A 22,413-nucleotide genomic window follows, 5' to 3' on the forward strand; every position below is an offset into this window, starting at 1 on the left:
ATAAGAAGAAAAAAAAATGTAATGTGTTTTACCTAAAACTAAATTTACTCACTTTATTATTTATTTTATTTTATTTTATTTTATTTTATTTTATTTTATTTTATTTTATTGTATCTTATTTTATTTTTAAGTAATCTCTACACCCAACGTAGGGCTTGAACCCACAAGCACACTCCCCCAACTGAGCCAGCCAGGTGCCCCTAAATTGACTCACTTTAATGGTCACCTTTACTTTTGAGATTATGCATTGCCCACCATTTCTAACCTTTAAATGACTCTATTTGTTAGTAAAATGATGGTTAACAGTAGGCAATTTTTATTAGTTTATTTTGTTAATGTGTTTATTTGGCAAAATAAAAGGTTACAATGCCAGTGTCTGCCCTCCAATGCGAAAATAAAAATTGATTCATTCACGAAATCCACAGATTTGGAGGTCGAGCTGGATGATTTCTTTCAGACTAAAAAGTGGCTCTAAAGAAATCTCAGAAACTTTTAAGTTTAAGGACAGTTACATAACTCTAATATTTTCCTACAACACAAAAATAAATACTGCATTTGAAAAAATAAGCATAAATCAAAAGGAATATCTACTACAGATAGCTCAACTAAGGTACGCCCTACACACAAATCATTCAGAATTTAGTAACGAGGATGACAGAAAGATTCCCACACTAATGTGCAAGGAGGTGGATGGGACAGAAACAGCATGAAACACCTTCCATAGCATGAGCTTTCGCATGAGGAGAGGCTGGACTTAAATTCCACATTCACATTCACGCTAGCTCTAAGACCTTGGGCATACTTCTTAACCATGGCTTCCTCAGCTAAAACGTAGGGATTGCAGTATCTACCTCACAGAGTCATTATTAAAACCAAAGAAAATAAAATACGTTAGGCATCTAGTATATATATAGTAGGCACTTAGAAACAGAAACGATTATCATCACTGTGGTCACATGCAGTAACATTTCTCACAAAGCACAATTTGTCAGATCTTCCCAAAAGAACGCTTTTGAAAGCACACCTTTGCGTGTGGTTATGTCAGAGACATAATAAAAGTACACTGATGTCAGCAGTGTACTCTCTGCAATGGATGTATGTGAAAAAACTAGAACCCATCTGTACGTGTGTGTTTTCTAAATATAAGCATGTCACATTCTCAGGAGAGTTAGCCGATCTATCAATACCAGTGCTAGACATTTCAGCAGACAACCCTACTCTGCCCTTCAAGGTACTGATGAGCCCTGCTCTAAATTCTCCGTGCACAAAGACTCTCAAGTAAGTTAATGGGAAGTCAATGGGAAATTGACTTTTCCTACTCTGTGCTGGTCTGAATGCAACGCTCTGTTAATCATGCCATCCTTCTTGTTCTCTTTCCTCCTACCCTAAATTAAAACTATTGGCGGAAACCCATACAGATATTTTACAGTTTTCATCACAATGAAACAATATCCTGGTTGAAGTTGAGGTCCATCAAAAACCTACAGCCTCACTGCTGGCTAAGATTAGAGTCTCACTGACCAGCAAGGGCCCTGACTCCATCATTTCCACCAGAATACTACTTTGCATTTGTATAGAAACTTTTAACTTTCCAAAGGGCTTTCACATCTATTATCCCATTTGATCATTACAATGACCCTGTGCAGTAGAAAGGACAAGTATTATTATCCACAATTGACAGATGAGGCAACTATAGCACAGAAAGGTTAAGTGATTTGCCTAAGGCCAGCAAGCCAGAGAAGAGCAGTGGTCTCCTGACTTCGGGTCCAGTGCTCTTTCCACCAGGCCACTAGAGAAGGTTTTGTAAACAGATTACAAATTCAGATAAAATAGAAAAAAATGAGTAAGAGGAAATAAAACAAAATAAGAAGACAGCATAAATCAGGGCTCAGAAAAGCAATGCCCTTTCATCATAGCTGGGTTTGTCAAGCTGAGTATTAAAGTTTTAGAAATATACCCTTTTCTCTTGTTTATCTACTTCAGTCCTGAGACAAACACTAATGCAAATGTTCACTGAAATTTGAAACATAAAAGTCATTCAGTATATATTCAAATCACTTTGAGTCAGTAAGTAACCCTATTCATTCTGGGGTGGAAGAAAGAGGGAGGGAGGAAGAGTTATTTTAGTGCATAAAATAACTGAGAATACATTTTTAAACCGTGTATCCATACCAAGCCTGCAGCTACATTATAACCATAGTCTGTTTGGAAGGGTGAAAGATCTCCAGTTGAAAGTAGATTTTGAAAAATTTTTTAGAGCCCAGGGGTTCATTTTTAATGAGCCGTTACTTTAAGTACTGCATAAAAAATACAGGAAATTGATAGTCCATTTAGTCTGCACCATACCTAATGCAAAAGTCATTAAGATGCATTATTCTTAATGTTCATGATATGATCAGTAAGTGTCTTTTGAAAAGAACATCCTTAACTTTCACCTAAGGAAATCCTTGAGAACCCTGTATGTCATACATAGAAATGTTATGGTTACTGTGATTTACTTTCAGATCTTCCCCATGCCAAGAAGCAGCATCCTCAACTACATTAACGTTTTGAAAAACAGTCCTCATCTGTAGTATACTTACATATGACAGCATTGCCTCCATTTCTTCATCACTTCTCACTGTAATTCGATCACCATCCTCGTCCTCATCTGTTGAAAGGAAACATAGGGTAAGATAAGACCTGCAGTTTTTAAATGTACAAAAACCATGTTGGCCGGGAACATAATACAACTGCTTTTCACAACGTGACAGCCAAAGCTTCAACACTGTATTTTTGAGGATGTTGAGGTTATTGGTTTGTTTTTCAGTTGGGGTGTGTGTGTGTGTGTGTGTGTGTTGTGTGTACAGAATATGAACAGGGCCCCAATAAAGAACTAAAACTTTCAGGGACAGCTGAAAATCAGAAAAATTCTGCTTATGTCAATCATGACATGTATCCAGGGTAAAGTGTCAATGGAGTATGACTAAACGGGGTTGGTGTGGAGAACTTTAAAAACCGAAGGGAGGGGGCGCCTGGGTAGCTCAGTCGGTTGAGCGTCCGACTTCAGCTCAGGTCACGATCTCGCGGTCCGTGAGTTCGAGCCCCGCGTCGGGCTCTGGGCTGATGGCTCAGAGCCTGGAGCCTGCTTCGGATTCTGTGTCTCCCTCTCTCTCTGCCCCTCCCCCATTCATGCTCTGTCTCACTCTGTCTCAAAAATAAATAAACGTTTAAAAAAAAAAAAAAACTGAAGGGAGGCTATAGGTCTTTTCTACTCTCAGTACTTTTCTTTTCCCACACATCACCCTATCCCTTACTTGTCCAGTCCTCCTCTCTCCCAGGCAAGCAATCACTGTCACAGCAGCACGATGAAAATGGCTCACAGGTACTGAATACTGCTACACACATTGCACCATGATTTGTGCCTCCCATGCCATACCTCCATCCCACACATCTTGAGCAATAGTGACATTGCTGGAAGATGTGCACAGCCTCCCTGGGGACAACTGAGAAGGGCAGGCTCTCTCTCAATTTGGAGGCTTCAGCTCCGAGGTGCTTGTTAAACAATCAGTGTTGTTAATTTTTTTTTGGTCACTCTTGAGTATCTAATTGCTGATTTGATCAGATGCAGAGAACCTGATCCCAGGCCTGCAGAAACTGACAAATCTCAGGTCACGAAGAGAATAAGCTTACGTGACATGCTCTGGGGACTCTTACTAAAAACACAGGGCGGTTCAGTCCAGCATGTGGAACTTCGCCCACCACACCTCAGTGGGCCCTCCCTCCCATCCAGCTGCAGTTCTGAAGATACTCCCCTGCTCAGTGGCCAGGTCATGGAAACCCTAGGAGGGAGCTTGTATTCTCTCCTAATTAGCCTGTTTCAGAGCAAAATGCGACTTCCTCTTTCTCCTCAGCAGCCAATAGCAATCTGTCTGACAGCGTGACAGAAACCAGCAGTTCAGCCAGCCCTGCTCGGTGACCAAGCCAACTGCTCTCACTGGGGTTTCTCTCCAAAGCGTTTGTTCCTGGATCCCGGATTGTAGTTCATTCCCAAAGAGTTCCCCAATTCAACGTAAACCAGTATCATCAAGTCACACTGTTTAAATATCTACCTAAATAGGAGCTGTCCAGAGTCACTACTGTACTTTGTTAAAGGCTGCCTGTCTTAGTATGAAAGACACACGGCGGTCACTTCCAGTAACAAAGAAGGCACAGGCCTAGCAATGTTACAGGTGCAAGGGACCATAGAGGAACCTAACTCCTCCTTTCTTTTCCCCCTCCTTCCACTCTGCCTCTTTCCCTCCCTCCTTTCCTTCCTTCCTTCCTTTTGCAGACACTAAAAGCCAAACTGGGAAAGAAATGCCATTCTAGTTTTGGAAACAGGAGGAGTGTCTACATAAATTCTAGAAACTAGTATTTTCAAGGTTAAGTAAAAAATTCTTCTTACAAATAGAGGAAACAAAGGGGGGAAAAACAGATACAGTATAAAGGGACACAATGTTATATACTACCACACATGAAAACACTTTACATTTCTGTTTTAAAACCAAGTCAAATTCTCTGTTTAGATGTGGGCTACAATGATTTGTTCTTGATAAAGTCCTGAACTTGGTAAAAATTTCCAGCCTGAACAAAGTCACTTTTTGTAACTCTCACGTCTACACCACAGCTAGCTACAGAGAAGTGGTTACAAAGGAACTGTTTACATTCAAATTTCAATATATGCAAGACCTCTATAAGGTATTGTTCACACAGGATGAGGAAGTGTTTGGCGTTTAATAAAACAGGTGAAAACCCTTTTTATAATTTGTGAAGCAAGGGCACAGATTCCAGAAAAATCATTTAAATCACAGTCTCTCTCAATCAGGAACAACCCAACAATAAAAGAGTTCTCTATGTTCTCAAAGCCAGAACTTGAACCCTTGAGGCTACTTAAAACAGAAGATTTTGGAGTTCCATGAAATCTCTAAGGGATTATTTCAGGGGGAAAAAAAACAAATCTGTGAGGGAAGTCAGCTACCAGAATAATTTCTTGGCTAGCAGTTCCATGAAATACTATAAGGACACCTGGCTTTAAGTGGACAGAAAGCAGAGGCCAAAAGGCCAGAATAGCCAGCCTAGTGCTAAGTGTTGGAGATGTCCCACAAGGGGTCTGACTCCAAGGAAAAGATTTTGGCTACGTTGAAAGAAGCATTCTAATAAAGCCTGGGGATAAAATGAGACTTCACTTGATCTTAGCCAAAAGGCCGAGAAGCGATAAGCCTGGGGATAAAATGAGACTTAGATGACATGGTAATTAATGGTTCTTATGGATTAATAAGAACCTCTGTTTTACGAAGTATCGGTTTTCTTTATAAACTGCTCTTTGGGGAACTGGCAGACTCTGTACTATTTGTGATCAGTTTTCACGAAGACCCTGTTCTTGTCAGAGAGGAGACTGAGTTGGAAAGTCCTTACACCTATGAGAAGACTGAGGATTCTGTCCAAAAGGCAAAACCCAAGCTACCTACCCCCATGACGGCAGTCATACCATTTGCCCTGACGGTTAAAGTGAGAATACACTTCTCTGTAAAGACAGTAAATTCCAAAGACACACAAATGGCCAACAGACACATGAAAAGATGTTCTATCACTCATCATCAGGGAAGTACACATCAGAGCCACAATGTGCTATCACCTGACATCTGTCACAATGGCTGCATCAAAAAAGACAAGAGACAACAAGGAGCACCCGAGTGGCTCAGTCGGTTAAGTGTCCAACTCTTGATCTCAGCGTAGGTCTTTTTTTTTTTTTGGGGGGGGGGGGAGGGTGGGGAGAGAGAGAGAGAGAGAAAGAATCCCAAACAGGCTCCACACTGACAGCACAGAGTCCGATGTGGGGCTCAAACCCACAAACTGCAAGACCATCACCTGAGGTTTTGATCTCAGGGTAGTGAGTTCAAGCCCCACGTCAGGCTCCATGCTGGGTGTGGAGCCTACTTAAAAAAAAAAAAAAAAAAAGACAAGAGACAACAAGGATGTGGAGAAAAAGGGAACCTTTGGAGCGCCGGGATGGCTCAGTTGGTTGAGTGGCCGACTTCAGCTCAGGTCATGATCTCGTGGTTTGTGGGTTTGAGCCCCGCGTCAGGCTCTATGCTGACAGCTCAGAGCCTGGAGCCTGCTTCGGATTCTGTGTCTCACTCTCTCTCTGCCTCTTCCCCACTCATGCTGTCACTCTCACTCTCAAAAATAAATAAACATAAAAAAAAATTTTTTTAAAGAAAAAAGAAAAAGGGAACCCTTGTGCTCCGTCGGTGGGAATATAAACTGGTGCAGCCATCACAGACAACAGTATGGAGTTTCCTCAAAAAGTTAAAAACAGAATTACCATGTGATCTAGCAATTCTACTTCTGAACATCTATCCAAAGGAAACTAAATCACTCTCTCAAAAAGATATATGAGGGGCGCCTGGGTGGCGCAGTCGGTTAAGCGTCCGACTTCAGCCAGGTCACGATCTCGCGGTCCATGAGTTCGAGCCCCGCGTCAGGCTCTGGGCTGATGGCTCGGAGCCTGGAGCCTGTTTCCGATTCTGTGTCTCCCTCTCTCTCTGCCCCTCCCCCGTTCATGCTCTGTCTCTCTCTGTCCCAAAAATAAATAAAAAATGTTGAAAAAAAAAATTTAAAAAAAAAAAAAAAAAAAAAAAAAAGATATATGAACCTCCATGTTCACTGCAGCATTATTCACAATAGTGAAGATATGGAAACTACTTAAATGTCCACCCACAGACGAACAGATAAAGATATGGTGTATATATACATTGGAATATTATTCATCCACGAAAAGGCCGTTTGCAACAACTTGGATGAATCCCAAGGAGGGCAGTATGCTAAGTCAGAAAAAGACAAATACTATATACCACTTATATGTGAAAATTTGAAAAGCCAAACCTAAAAACACAGAGTGTGTGATTACTGATTACCAAGGGCTGGGGTTGGGGGCAAATGGGGAGCTTCTGCCAGAGTATAAACTTACAGTTATGAGTATAACAAGGTCTGGGGATCTAATGTAGAGCATGGGGATTACAGCTAATGACACTGTATCATATACGTGCATGTTGCTGAGAGTCAATCTTAAATGTTTTCACCACAAAAAAGAAACGGTCATTATATGACAGGCTAGAGGTGTTAGCTATTGCTACACCTATTGCTGGTAATCAGTTTGTAATATGTAACTGCATCAGATCAGCAGGGTGTACACCTTAAACTTACACAATGCTATACATCAATCATATCTCAATAGAGTTGGAAAAAAAATGTAAATAAAAGACAGCAAATTGACAGGTATTAGAAGTCACTGGAGGGTAAGAAAGTAGAAAGGCATACCAAGCAATGTGGTATAACAATAACTTAAGACACTTCCCTGTTAAAAGTTGGACACACATAGCCATTCCAGCAAACACTCTGGCTATTTGCCTATCAAACTGGATTAGCTATAGAAAGAACACTAAGCAGAAGTGTGAATCATAACAATTTACTCACGTGGCACAAAGAGTTTCAAGGTTATAAATAACGTTGTTGAAGAACACGAGGAAGTAGTAGTACTCAGTGATGAGAAGTAGAAAAAATAATCTGAACTTTTTGTCTTATCCACAGAGGTTCTTTACCATCTGACCAAAAAAGCATTACTAGATATGACCAAGGCGGGGGGGGGGGGGGGGGGGGGGCGTTGCATGCGATAGATCTGATACACTGGTTCACAATGAGAATTCCAGACTTCTCTACTTGCCTGGAGCATAGTAATATGATTTTCCAGCACATTAGGGAAGCAAAAGTAGAACCAGAAAGTCTATGTATTGGCTGGATTTTGTTAATGTCACTTAAAATGGAGGAAAAAATCCTAGCAAGATACCAAATAGAGTGCAGCAGATGGAAAACAAATATTATGAAGCAATCTTCACAAAATCTGCAGTGTGTCACAAATACACAAAATGGCAGAGTTTGGGAAAAGAGAATCATAACAGGCCATATGTTGTTAGCAATTTTATTTGAAGCAACATGCAATCCGAAAGAGAAACCAAGAGGAGGAACATAAAGGCCCAATGGAGGAGAGGCAGCCGCAGGTAAGGGGCGGTCAGGATGGCAAGCACAGTGCCTATCAAGGTAAACAGCAGTCAACTAGCAGACGCCAGGGAGCTGTCAGCGAAACAGCACCCACTGCAGGGACGGGGCTCGAGCGGGCTTTTGAGAGAAACAATCTAGCTTCTACAAAAAGCACAGAAAGTTAAGGCAATATATAAGATGTCATTTGTCACATTCCTTCGGTGCCAGGTGACAGTCAATCAGAACTACAGCAAAGGCATTTTTCCAAGGCAAGAGGAAAGACATGCAAACATAACTGTAGAAGTTAGAAACGCGTATCGATGAGAAATTATCAGAAAGGTTGTCAAGTTTAGAGACCTTCTCGGGTGTAGCATCTAAGATCTGGACAGGACTAGCAGTCTGGCTTTTATGGCCATATCTTTACAGCCATGATTTTTTTTTTTTTTTTTTTGAGACACACACACACATGAGAAAGAGAGAGACCATCTTTTTAAATTTTTTTTTAATGTTTATTTATTTCTGAGAGAGAGAGAGAGAGAGAGGAAGTGCAAGTGGGAGAGGGTCAGAGAGGGAGGGAGACACAGAATCTGAAGCAGGCTCCAGGCTCTGAGCTGTCAGCACAGAATCTGATGTGGGCCTCGAACCCACAAACCACAAGATCATGACCTGAGCTGAAGTCAGATGCTTAACCAACTGAGTCCTTCAGGCACCCGGAGGGAAACAATCTTATGTAGGCTCTGCACTGGGTGTGGAGCTCGATCTCACAACCCTGAGATCATGACCTGAGCTGAAATCAAGAGCCAGACACTTAACCCACTGACCCACCCAGGCACTGCTCACAGCCATGAGTTTTACTTCAGCTCCATGCCACCACCCTCCTGATTCCTTCTTCACTCCTTTGCACCCTTCCTCTCTCCAACAAATATGTAAGTGTCCCTATGTAGCAGGCAATGTTCTGGGCACTGGGAATGGTAACAGTGGAAACAGAAAAAAGCCTTGCCCTCTAGTAGCTCACACTCTTATTGAGATAGACTGAACGGGATGAGGGCGTGGGTTGCACAGATATCTGGGGAAAGGGTGTTCCAGGCAGAGGGAACAACTAATGCAAAGGCCTTGAGGTAGAAGAATACCTGGCATATTCAGGAGACTGAAACAAAGGCAGAGTGGCTAGCACAGCAGGCGGGCGCTAGAGAAACAGATGAGTTCAGGGAATCAATGCTGTTGCAGGGTTGGGGGCAGATGAGAAAATGCAGGGCCTTGTAGGGGATTTTAAGGACTTGGCTTTTACTCCTGAGTAAGATGGAAATCACTGGACGGTGCTGAGTACTGTGATCCCACTTCTAAAGGATCACTTTGGCTGCTATGTGCAGAAGAGGCTGTGTGGAGGCAAAAGCAGATACAGGAAGACCAGGTAGGATACCATCATCCCAGTCCTGTCATCGTAGGTGAGGGAAGATGGTGGCCCGAACCAGGCTGAGATTCTGGGCAGTCATCATGCGCTGGATGTATTTTAAAGCCAGAGCTAACATGATTTTGTGACGGATGAGATACAAAAGGTTTGTCCTTATTACTTCATTCCTTCAACCATCCGTGCATTCCAGAAACACGTATGAGTGTCTACCATGTGCTGGGTACTAGGACGGGGTTCTAGAGACTCAAGAATGAGCAGCATTGTCTGCCGCCCTCCAGGAATAACTAGCCTGGCAGTTGGGTAAAGGAATTAAACTTCTTAATTTTCATGCAACATAGCAAGATTACAAATAAGCAATTACTCTCATAAGACTAAAAAGGATCTGGGCTTTGCACATGGATGACGTTGCAAACCAAAATTTCAATACATAAAAGCTTTCTTCAAATAGTCTCAAATTCTAGGATGTAAAATAAACTCTCACCTGTTAAATAATCTTTAGACTGTATAATTGTGAATTACAATTTTTCATTAACCTACCTGGTTCTGCCTATAAGCAACAATTTATCTCCTACACATACTACAGTTTAAGAAAATGAAATTTCATGGGTGCCTGGGTGGCTCAGTCAGTTAAGCGTCCAACTTCAGCTCAGGTCATGATCTCACAGTTCGTGAGTTCGAGCCCCGTGTCGGGCTCTGTGCTGACAGCTCAGAGCCTGGAGCCTGCTTCAAATTCCGTGTCCCCCTCTAGCTCTGCCCTTCCCTGCTCACACTCTGTCTCTCTCCTCTCAAAAAATAAAATTTTGAAAAATAAAAAAAAAATGAAACTTCATTTTTTCTAAATAATTTATTATTTCCAAACATTTTATAATTTAGACTTTTCTCATCCAATCATTCTTAATGAGGCAGTCTTTGCTATTTGGACATGAAGGGTATCTCCTACAGGTGTTTCTCCAGTGATCAGCTACAGTTGTCTATCACAACTTATATCATTGCAATTTTCCTTTAAGTGGTCATATTATGCCAAATTTAAAATGATGAACCGGCTTTAAAATTTCCACCCAAAATAATCTTCCAGAAATTCATGAAACAACTGAAACGAGAAGTGAGCATAACATGATCACGGTCAGAGAAAGACATAAGTAAAATAAAGCTTTATCCTACAACCATATTTCACGAACCAAAACTCAGAGGCACAGTTTGACAAGCGCGAAGATACTTATGAAGGCTACAGACCAAATGTGTGAAGTCAGGGTGCCACGGAAAAGCTGGCCACATGGTATTCACAGGGAGAATACAGCATTTGTCTACACAGACTTAAAACGATTCTTTCAAGTCACCAGTAAGAATTCACCAGTCACTCTGAAGCAGCCACTTGTCTAGGGAAGAGCCAGGGGGAGGAACACGAAACAGATATGCACAGGAAACTCATCAGTGGGCACAGCTGATTTTTATCACCTCGTGTGCTGGTGTACTCATTAATCTGTTAATGAAACTGTGAAAATCAGCAGGGGTCTCCGGGCCTGTATGAATGTCAGGCTCCTACAGCATATGTAGGGCCCGCACATGCGAACAGCCAAGATTTTTTATGGTAATGGAATTCAGCTTTATCTCAGAAGTGTTCTCACATCTGGGAAAAGACAAATTATTCAGTAACTTGTATGGGGGTCAACTGTCTATGTGCTTGAAAAATAAAGTTGGATTCCCCACCTGATTCCTCCTCTCACCAAAATAGACTGGAGATGGTACAAAATTTTCAAATCTTCTGATATTTGTAATAAAAGTACACACTCTTTTACAAAAAAAAATGCTAATACACATACGAACATATGTATGTATGCATATACCTAATGCGTGTGTGTGCTTAACCCTGTTAAAGTAGAACAAAAGAATACGGATGAATGTTTTTTCAATACCTGGAATGTGGAAGACCTTTCTAAGAATGGCATAAATCCAGAAGTCACAAAGGACAATATAATAAATCTGACCATGTAAAAATTTCAACCCTCTCTATGGGAAAAAAAAAAAAGCAGAGGGAAAAAAAAGACCAAAGCAAGCTGAAAGGAAAGCAGTAAACTAAACAAAAATAACTAAACAGATGAGACAAAGCCCCAATTTTCTTAATATTGGAAAATCCTTATGTCAATTAGAAACGTACAACCTAAAAGGAAAATGGGCAAAGGTGACAAACAGTTCACAGAAATTAAACAAAATGATCAAAATACAAATGAAGACACTCAAGCTCATTTATAATTGAAGACACAAAAATAAAACAATAGCATAATAATCTCTTCCACCTTTCAAATTGACACTGACTAGGAAGTTTGCTAATAAAAAATTACTCAGAGTTGGTGAGGGTAGAGAGAAATGGGCATTCTCAAACATTGTTGGTGGGAGTGTAAATTGGTTCTACCCTTTAGAGAGCAACATGGTAATAGCTATTAAAATGTAAAACAGGGGTACTCTTTGTCTCAGTAGTTCCAACTCCTGGGAATTTATCCTACAAATATATTTCCACCATGTGGAAAGATATAAGACAATGCTGTTGACTGCAGCATTTTTTCCAATACTAAAAAACCACTAACAACTTAAGATTGGTCCGTCAATAGGTTAAATAAATTAAGCCATGGCCATAAAATGAAGTATACTGTAGTCATCCAAAGGAATGAAGTCGATTTGTGCACAGTGATGTTGGAAGAGGTTATATATACCATGCATAAAAACATATATATATACATATATATATGTGCATATATATATATATATATGTGCACGCGTATATACAAGGTAAGTGGGGGTGGGGGAACTAGTCACAGTATAGTATGCATTATGTACAGAGAAAACTTCTGTAAAGATACAGAACACACTGTTAAATAGTAAACTAGGGAAATGGGGACTTTTAGTTTTCGTTTCATTTGTATGCTGCTTGAATTCTTTTTTTAAGATCATCTATACCTTCTTAATTAAAAAAGAAATCAAGGGGGGCACCTGGGTGGCTCAGTCGGTTAAGCGTCCGGCTTCGGCTCAGGTCATGATCTCACAGTCCGTGAGTTCGAGCCCCGCGTCGGGCTCTGTGCTGACAGCGCGGAGCCTGGAGCCTGCTTCATGTTCTGTGTCTCCCTCTCTCTCTGCCCCTCCCCTGCTCATGTTCTGCCTCTCTCTGTCTCAAAAATAAATAAAAACATTAAAAAAAAATTAAAAAAAAAAAAGAAATCAAGGGGCACCTGGGTGGCTAATCAGTTAAGCATCCGACTTCGGCTCAGGTCATGATCTCGCAGTTTGTGAGCTCGAGTCCTGTGTCAGGCTCTGTGCTGACAGCTCGGAGCCTGGAGCCTGGAGCCTGCTTTGGATTCTGTGTCTCCTTCTCTCTCTGCCCCTCCCCTGCTCATGTTCTGTCTCTCTCTGTCTCTCAAAAATAAATAAATGTTAAAAAAAAAAGAAATCAAGCACTATATATTGGAAAGTATTTTGCTTTGTGCGCTAGTTATAAGGGGAAAAGGACCTAAAAGGGGTAAAATGAAAAAGACTTAGGGCCATCAGTCCAAGAGGTGATCAGCACAAATGGGCCTCCCTCCCCTTATCCAGCCTAACTCCCCTCAGAAACACTACTCCCAGGAACACAAACCAGAAAGAATATCGTCATTGTAGACCTTCTGCCCCCTCAGGACAGAAGGCCCAGTCAAGTGTGGAGTCTGACTGGTCCACCACCAACCAGTTTATATCCCGTGCCTGGGTAATAACACAAATAATGCAAATAGCAAATTACTTACTTGGCTTTAGGTCCCAGTAATTGTAAGATTCTCATCTGAATATGGGCACACAACATTTCATTTTATTCAGCAAGGGTCTAAGCTAAGTACTGAGAATAAGAGTGAAATAAAACGCAGTACCTGTCATCAAGTCCTTCAAAATCTAGTGAGAAGGGAAACATGCACAAAACTCATCAGAAGGCAGGCCCCATGGGTTACCTGCTCTAGCAAAGGTGTGGAGGGAGATTAGCTCCATCTGGTGGGATCAGAGGTCTTACCCAATGGATGGCACTTCTCAGACTGAAGAATCTAAGATTCCCTGACCTTTCCCCTCTTTTCCACTTATCAACTCTTTTCCTCTATATTTGTGTGAAACAAGTAAATGTGACAGTGTCCTTTCCTTTGTTGCTTAATTCACATTGCTAAAGACAATACCATCTCTTTTTTTTCTAAAAAAAATTAACATTTATTCATTTTTCTTAAATGTTTATTATTTATTTTTGAGAGAGAGAGAGATAGACAGACACAGCATGATCAAGGGAGGGGCAGAGAGAGAAACACACACACAGAATAGAAGCAGGCTCCAGGCTCCAAGCTGTCAGCACAGAGCTCGACGTGGGGCTCAAACTCACAAACTGCGAGATCGTGACCTGAGCCGAAGTCGGATGCTGAATCGACTGATCCACCCGGGCTCCACTTCCTAGCTGATGACCCTTGGCAACCATTTCATGTCGCTGGGCCTCAGGTTCCCAAAGGTATAGTTTTCCTACCTCACAGAGTTTTTGTCAGGGTTAGCAACAATTTAGGTAAATCATCTAGTCCATTGCTAGAAAGAGAGCAAGCCATCAACAAATGACAGCTAAAATGATCGATGTTATTACTATGAACCCTCACTCTGGAAGCCAGTGGGGTCAAGACACTCTATGGGACCCAGAAAGCAAGAAGTAGGAAGGACAGGGGCTCCTGGGTGGCTCAGTCAGTTAAGCAACCGACTCTTGATTTTGGCTCAGTTCATGATCTCATGGTTATGAGATCAAGCCCCACATCACGGAGCCTACTACAGATACTCTCTCTGTCTCCCTCTCCCTCTGCCCCTCCCCCGCATGCCCTCTCAAAAAAAAAAAAAAAAAAAAAAAGATAGGAAGTACAAAATAAACTTATTTTCTGTTACACTTAAACAATCAGAATAAGTAATTTCAAGAATTTTGACAACTCCCAAAACATGTGTCAACAGTGGTTGAGAATATATACATGTTCTGGAGTCTACACGAGAAAGTCCACTTTACCACTCACTAGCTATGAGACTTTGATCAAGCTGCTCAGAGCAGATATCCTTTCCTCAACTAAAATGGAGCTAGTAACAGTCCTTCCAAGTACTTCATGGAGATTTGTGAAGGTTAAATTAAATGAGATAACCATGGAATGTTGTTAGCACAGCATCTGGCAACAGTAACAGATGTTAACTATCAGCCTGTCCATGAAATCCAGGGTACCACCAAGGACTTACCACAAAAGCTCTGAAGAGCTTGCAACACTAGTATTTCAGATACGTGTACCATTTTTCAATAGGACATCCAGTCCAGTGTGGTTAATAAAGTACTAATTATTTTAAGAGTTTTACGCAAGTGACTTTTAAATACACGTAATGAATGTTGAAAAATATTCAAACAATAGAGAAATATAGAAAAGTAAAAAGTGTGCTCATCTAGCCAACCGTTCCCCACTCTAACCCTCAAGTCCACTTCCCAAAGGGGACACCACTGGAAACACTATGGTGGGCATTCTGCAGATCCTTGTCTCTCAAAGATATACACGAAGCTGGGAGGTACAGGGATTAGCTATTTTATAAAATGGGATCACACTATACATATTATTTACTTATTCAACAATGTATCATGGAAATCCTTCCATGTCGATGCATAAAATCATTCTTTTTAGCTGCTGCTCAATTGGCTGCTGCTTCAGATAATGGATACTTTATTAACCCATTATTCTAGGAATTTAGCTTTCCTCTAATTTTTTGCTATTAAAAATAATTCCATGGGATGCCTGGGTGGCTCAGTTGGTTAAGCATCTGACTTTGGTTCAGGTCATGACCTCAAAGTTCAGAGTTTGAGCCCCACGTCGGGCTCTGCGCTGACAGCTCAGAGCCTGGAGCCTGCTTTGGACTCTGCGTTTCCCTCTCTCTCTCTCTTTCTCTGCCCCTCCCCTGCTCGTGCTGTCTCTCTCTCTCTCTCAAAAATAATAAATAAACATTACAAATTTTTTTTTAATTCCACAATGAATATTCTGTTTGAAGGGCATTCAACACATGTGCAGGTATTTCTGTTGAAAAGCCTCCTAAAAGAAAACCTCCTCAATCAAAGGTTTTGCACATTTTATATTTTGTTAAGTACCACCAAATTGTCCTCCAAAGAGAGCATAAATAAAAGACATTATATTCACTGTCATTAACCATCTGCGTAAAAACCAAGAACAACAAATAAACTATCGTGTGAAGAAACCGTACATCTTCTAATGGAAAAGTGGCCTTCACCTTCTAAAAACAGATGGGAAAAAAATCCTTACTTCATCCTTCTCAACATCAGAGCCCTTGTTCTATGGACTAAACTCTCACCTTAACATTACTGGACCCTGACGTCCTTTGCAATGACTTGGCTCATGTGGAAACTCGTTTTCTAGTCCATCCTGCCCCCTCCCAATCCCCAGGCCAATTGGTTTTGGTGGGGGAGGGGACAGTGAGGAAGAAGGACTCAAGACTGAAGTGTTACTGTCACCATGTAGCAGCCACACCAAGCCCCACTAAAACAGAATTATTCCAGGCAACGCTCACTTAAAAGCTCTACTCTGTTGCTGTGTTAAAGCAGTAATGGATTACAATCTCTTAATCAGTAATCACTGGCCTACAGGTAGTTTACACGTTTCATTTCGTCCCACAATATTATTACAGTGAGGAGCAAGAGCAGATAAAGGTCATGTTGGTAATTAAAGCTATATTATAGAAATATGCACACCCAAGATATGATTAAATAAGAAAATATTACTCAGTTCAGTATCATCATTAAACTTGCATTAATTTATAAATATTTAAATGTACCATATGATGATCATAAATAATCTGTTTTTGTCAGTTTCTAAAGTAATACAACCCATAAACCCTTTGAAAAATTACTGCAGAAAGAAACAGTCAAGAAAGTATACAAGCCAGACTTACATTCAAATGCTGTGGTTGTTGCTTCAGGCAGAACCTGGCCTATCACATCCTAAACAAAGAAAGAATAAAGAAACACAATTAGCCATCTTCTTTATTGCTAACATGTGGCAAATCCTAGAGGAAATATGAGAACCTGAAGAAGATTTTTGAAATGTTGGCATAAACTATAAAAACATTAGCTCATAATCACACTTAGCCCAGCAATGTGAGGCCAGAACTTAAATCTCTATTTTGGGGCAGGGGGTGGGGGAGTGGGGGGAGATTCTTTACAAAATTTCCTCTACTATGTATTCGTAACAATCTTTCCATCTTGATTCAACAGTATATACAAATACACTCTTGTGGGGGCACCTGGGTGGCTCAGTCGGTTAAGTGTTTGACTTTGGCTCAGGTCATGATCTCACGGTTTATGGGTTCATGGGTTCGAGCTGCGCGTTGGACTCTGTGCTGATGGCTCAGAGCCTGGAGCCTGCTTTGGATTTTGTGCCTCCCTCCCTCCCTCCCTCCCTCTCTCTCTCTCTCTGCCCCTCCCCCGCTCATGCTCTGTCTCTCTCTCTCTCTCTCAAAAATAAACATTAAAAAAATTTTAATAAAAAAATACACCCTTATGTATTAAACAAATAAACAGTTTCTTCTACGGGAGGCTGTGGAGTGCACTGCCAGTAGAAAGAGTAAGGGGTTTAGGAGTCAGACTAGCCTGGGTTTGAATCCCAGGTCTGCACCTACTAGCTCTGTGACTGGAAATAAATTACTTAACCTCTCTGAGCCTCAATCTGATTATCCTCCAATAGGAGTCTAGTAATACTTAGAGAGATAATGCAAAAATTAAGTTAAATAATATACATAAATTAACCTAGCACATTGTGGACACTCAAATGCAGCTTCTGATATGCAACTAGCGACATCGTGCCTTGTATTCATAGTGCAAAGAGTTCAAAAAACAAGTTTCTGTGACATATTATTCTAATAATGCCATAACCTATAATGCTACATTTGATACAAACAATTTTTATCAACCTTTACTCCTAAGCAACTGGAAAACATATATTGAATGACACTGGAACAGAGTTAATCTAGGCTACAAAAAAATTTTTTTTTAAGTTTATATATTCTGATACCAATATTTAAATGAACCTGTAAAGTTGAAATCTTAAAAATCAGTCTATGGAGACAGCTTAGCTCAAGAGGCATGGGACATCCTCAAGAAATAGCCAGCACTGGGAAAGATGACCCTCCGTGATGTCCAGCCCCACCTAAACGGTCTGCAAACCTCACTGCTCTCCGGGACTCTGCCGCAACGTCCCTCCTGGGCTCTGCCAGAACTGGCACCAGGCAGCCGGGTGACAAAGCGGCTTATGGTAGTTCTCAGCAGGGAGCCCACAGCCCTTCCAAGTGGGGCACTTAGCAGAGTGGCGGCTGCAACTTCCTTCTGAAGGCAGTTCTTTAGAAGCTTTTGCTGCAGTGGAAATTTGCATAATAGCCTCGCCTCCAGAGTGCCTTTTTTTCCCCTCAAAAATAAATCTGTGCATATAAAATTGATCAAAGAGAACTATCTTAGGCAACCCTCGCTCATTAGACCCAAAGGAGGTTATTTTTTTCCTTCTGACTCTAGTCTTACCACATGAAACATCAACTCTGAGGAAGTATTTGTAAAAAAAAAAAAAAATCGAGTGTTAAAAAAATTCTACACACTTGTAGGTAAAAGTATTTATTGACAGGTAAATGGAAACTGTCGAGTGAGTATGGAATAAATTCTACAGACAGCTAGTGTAAAGCCTGACCGTGTGGGCTGGAGCCAAACTGCTAGGGCTGGACCTTGACTCCGCTGTTCAGCAGCTCGGTGACTGAGTCTATCCGGGCCATGAGATCATAACTGTACCTACCTCGTAGGACGAAATGAGTTCACATTTATAAAGTGATTTTAAGAGTGTCTAGCACATGGTAGGTGCCACAATAGTGTCTGTTAAATTAATAAAACAAGTCACTGATGACTGGAAAGTTATAGAGCTTACCTAACAACGAAACCCAAAATTTCAGCACCTGAGGATTGGTGGATAGTCATTTGTTCACTCCCATCATCCTTCCAGAGCATCTATTGAGGACCTTTTCTAACTAGTGGTGTGGTTAAAAACAAGCTGGGGGATACCACCCCCAACCCTCCACCTCGACGTTACTTTCAGGGAACTCTGATCACCTGGATCTTGTGCCATGAACTCTATAGCATTAGCAAACTAATTTAGGATCCTTCCTACTTATGAATAGCAGATCCCATCAAACAGCAAATTTCTAATAACTAGCTGAAAACCTTGGGGGGCAGCAGTGGCCCCTTTTGCCCATCACCATAAACAAGGAGTCACATAGGCTTTACACCTAATGTGGGGAAAAAGAGTAAAAAAAAAAAAAAAGCAAACTTGCTTGAGGGATCATGTGAACACAACCAGCCATATGGTTCTGTGAAAGCAAATAAGATGGGGCTTATCATAATGCTGAAGAGTTGAAAAGTTTCAAAATCAGTTAATACCTACTGGTCATTTCTAACCAGGACATATTTAATAATTTTATGTATATTTTACAGTTATATTTTAAGTGACTTATGTCCAGGAAAAAAGAAAAAGCCCTCTGTTATTCACAACATAACATTTACCTAAAGAAGGCTTCAAAAGAAAATTTAAATTTAAATATTTTAATGGTGATCATTTCTTGGTCATTTTCTTCTCCATGTTTTTAATATACCAATCAAATATATGATGGACCAAAAGTATAATTAAGCATCTACACATGCCAGGAGCATAAAGATCACAAAGCTATAGGCTACAGAACAGTAAGATTTAGGAAGATTATAGTCTGGTCACTGAGATAAAGACAAACCTAAAAGAATAACAATACAGCGCACTTATAGGCTGATAAGAGCCAGACAAAAGACATAAATACAGTATTTGCTAACTCAGGAGGCAGAAAAAAAATCACAGGCTCAGTCTAGATAAAAACTTCACAGATGAGAGGAAATCTGAGCTGGGACTTGGGAGACAGGATTCAAACACCAAGAGGAATAGGGGGAACATTCTCTTGTACCACTAATTGTGATCTCCTGCACAATTTTCCCCAAACCGGAGATTGTGTCTACAAGGAAAAGAACACAGAAAGCTGAAACACAGATAATCAAATGTCTCTGCCCTTGAAGACCAGCTAGGCCTACTTTACCCCGCAGCCAGTCCCGAATTATTCAGACCCAGACACAGGCCCAGAGAGGCTAAGTGCCTTGTCCAAGGTCTCCCAGCTATTTGGCAGAGCAGTGATGAGAGCCCTCGACTACAACGTCAGGTACAAAACACTCTCAGATACAGATGACTCAGTGACCACAAACTGCTTCTGGCTTCTGTGTCTGGTCCTACCAAAAACGAGCTGTGTGGCTTTAGCATTTTCCGCCTCTGGGGTTCACGCTTCTGAATTTGAAAACTGGGGAGAAGAGATTTATATGAAATGAGGGGGATGCTTCCAGATTTCATTTGGCTTTAAATTTTAAGGTTCCAAGCCAAAGATGCTGATATAGCTGTCGGTTTTTGACAATTTCTTTTTTTTTTTTTAATGTTTATTTGGAGGGAGGGTGCAGAGAAAGGGAGACAGAGGGTCCAAAGTGGGCTCTGCGCTAATCGCAGAGAGCCCGATATGGAGCTCGAACTCACAAACTGTAAGATCATGACCTGAGCTGAAGTCGGACGCTTAACCAACCAAGTCACCCAGGTGTCCAGTTTTTTGACAATTTTTTGATGAAAAGATGACGTGACCCTGGTGAAGAAATCACAGGTGTCCACCAGGATCTGTACGTGCAGTTCGTAGAGCCTGCTACAGGACACAGGAGATAGCACAGCACCCATTGTCAAGAGCCCTTCATCAGGGCTCTAAACATGCTCCACCTGGGCTTACCTGCACATAGGCACATGTGAGGACACAAGGCACTCTAGATGGTAGAACCGATTGTCCAAAGTTTACTTTAAAGCCAATCAGCCTGGGTGGCTCAGTCAGTTAAGCATCCAACTTCAGCTGAGATCATGATCTCGCAGTTTGTGGGTTCGAGCCCCACGTTGGGCTCTGTGCTGACAGTTCACAGCCTGGAGCCTGCTTCGGATTCTGTGTCTCCCTCTCTCTCTGCCCCTTTCCGGCTCATGCTCTGTCTCTTTCTCTCAAAAATAAATAAACGTTAAAAAAAAAAAAAAAAAAAAAAAAGTAAAGCCAATCAGCCTGGAGCCAAAGTACAATAGAGAGATGCTTAAGAAGCAAAAGACCCAGGCCCTGTCCCTTATGTTGTAACAACAATACTTACAGAGCATTTGCCTCATTCCAGATTGTTCTAAGTGCTTTATATGTATCAACTCCAGTAGTCCTCATACTCTATGAAGTGGGCATTATTTTCATCCTCTACCCCTCACTTTTTTTTTCTTTCTTTTTTTTTTTTTTTACAGGTAAAGAACTGAGACACAAAAGACACTTGCCCAAGTGAGTCTGGTAAGGCTTGCAATTTAAACCCAGGCAATCTGGCCCAGAGTTTGTGTTTGTGAACACTGTATCACTCTGTTCAAAATATCTTCTGTTATTTCAAATGAGCAAAGTGAAAGAAAGCTCACACCTTTCTCATCACAGACACGATCTCACTTAATCTTCACAAGCCTTGAAGGCAGGTATTGTCCCCATTTTACAAGTAAGGAAACTGAGGCTAAAAGAGGTAGAGAGACTTGTCTAGTTAAGTGAGACTGCTTGCAATTAAACTCACTTTTTTTTGAGAGAGAGAGAGCGCGCGAGAGAGAGAGCGCGCGCGAGAGAGAGCACGCACAGGGCAGAGGGGGAGGGAGAGAATCTGCAGCAGGTTTCATGCTCAGCACAGAGCCTAATGCAGGCCTCGATCTCATGACCCTGGGATTATGACCTGAGCTGAAATGGAAGAGTTGGGACACTCAACTGACTGAGCCACCCAGTCGCCCCATGAAACCCACGTTTTGATTCAAAACCTAGCAGGCTGTCCACAAAACCATAACCGCATGCATATTTTTTAACGCTCCCTTTGAAATATCTCAACAAATATTTCAGGGTCCTACGGAGCACGAGAAAGAGGGGAAATGAATGTCCATCTCCTCCGGAAATGCACCATTTACTGGAAGGGAGAGATAAAACTGTGACAAAACCTGTGAGCTTTGCCCGAACGATGCTGTGGGAACACAGAGGAGGGGCACATAACCAAGACTACGGTAGAGGAAAAAGGAAGCTGGGCTCTGAAAGGACACGTAGGAGTTGGCTAGCTGAAGAAAAGCACCGAGTGGAGACAGCCTAGGAGAACTAAAGTTAATTCTATGTAACCTGGAGCACAGGATGCTCGTGGGGTGTGGTGAGAGGTGAGGTGTGGTGTGGTGTGGTGTGGTGTGGTGCCAGGCAGGCAGAAGCCAATCCAGACGGGCCTAGAGGACCATGCTAAAAAGTCTGGGCTTTGTCACAAGAAGAAAACTATATGCACGTGAGTGCGCGAACTCCAGACACAAAGAGAAGGGTAACATTTGGTGGACAAGGCTGGAAGCTGCTGGCTCACTCCAGCCTCTGCACTCGTAGCCCAGACACCTGAAAATCTGTAATGGTCTGGATGGTCAGCAACATCCAGAATTCAAAATATAGGTACAGGAATCAAATTTTGATGGTGACACCTATGACAACCAAAAAAAAAAAAAAAAAAAAAAAAATCACATCACAGATCTCCCTCCTCCCAAGAACCTTTACCCAGCCCCATCTTATTCTGCAGGTAACTTCCGCTATAGATTTAGTACCTGCAACATGCTTCTGGGTATGTCAGTTCTGCCTCTGATACCTCAATTATTCAATATATAAAATGGGCACAATACACTCTATCTCAAATGTCTGCTAAAAGATGAGAAATGGCAGTGCAGCACATGGAAAAAAATGACTAAGTAAGGAAATCTGAGTTCTAGTACTGACTCCCCCAC

General features: G+C 41.5%; 1 protein-coding gene and 1 long non-coding RNA gene across 21 annotated transcripts in view; one reads left to right on the forward strand and one right to left on the reverse strand.

Moving 5' to 3' along the window:
• Positions 1-22,413, reverse strand: part of MAP2K5 (mitogen-activated protein kinase kinase 5) — a 270,655-nt gene that overhangs the window by 246,765 nt on the left and 1,477 nt on the right. For all 14 annotated transcript variants that reach the window (XM_058740633.1, XM_058740638.1, XM_058740627.1 and 11 more), the window contains exons 2-3: positions 16,430-16,478; positions 2,583-2,650 (exon numbers count right to left, since the gene is read on the reverse strand). In XM_058740633.1, coding sequence (XP_058596616.1) covers positions 2,583-2,650; positions 16,430-16,478 — 117 coding nt within the window. The remainder of the gene's footprint in view (positions 1-2,582; positions 2,651-16,429; positions 16,479-22,413) is intronic.
• Positions 1-22,413, forward strand: part of LOC131518079 (uncharacterized) — a 48,456-nt gene that overhangs the window by 8,641 nt on the left and 17,402 nt on the right. For 4 of the 7 annotated variants that reach the window (XR_009264888.1, XR_009264887.1, XR_009264886.1 and 1 more), the window contains exons 3-4: positions 2,505-2,670; positions 20,890-20,932. This is a non-coding gene — a long non-coding RNA (uncharacterized LOC131518079). The remainder of the gene's footprint in view (positions 1-2,504; positions 2,671-20,889; positions 20,933-22,413) is intronic. The other 3 variants (XR_009264892.1, XR_009264891.1, XR_009264889.1) reach the window with 1 other exon arrangement.

Source organism: Neofelis nebulosa, chromosome 7 (genome assembly GCF_028018385.1).
Source record: "Neofelis nebulosa isolate mNeoNeb1 chromosome 7, mNeoNeb1.pri, whole genome shotgun sequence".
In the NCBI taxonomy this organism is placed as follows: Eukaryota; Metazoa; Chordata; class Mammalia; order Carnivora; family Felidae; genus Neofelis; species Neofelis nebulosa.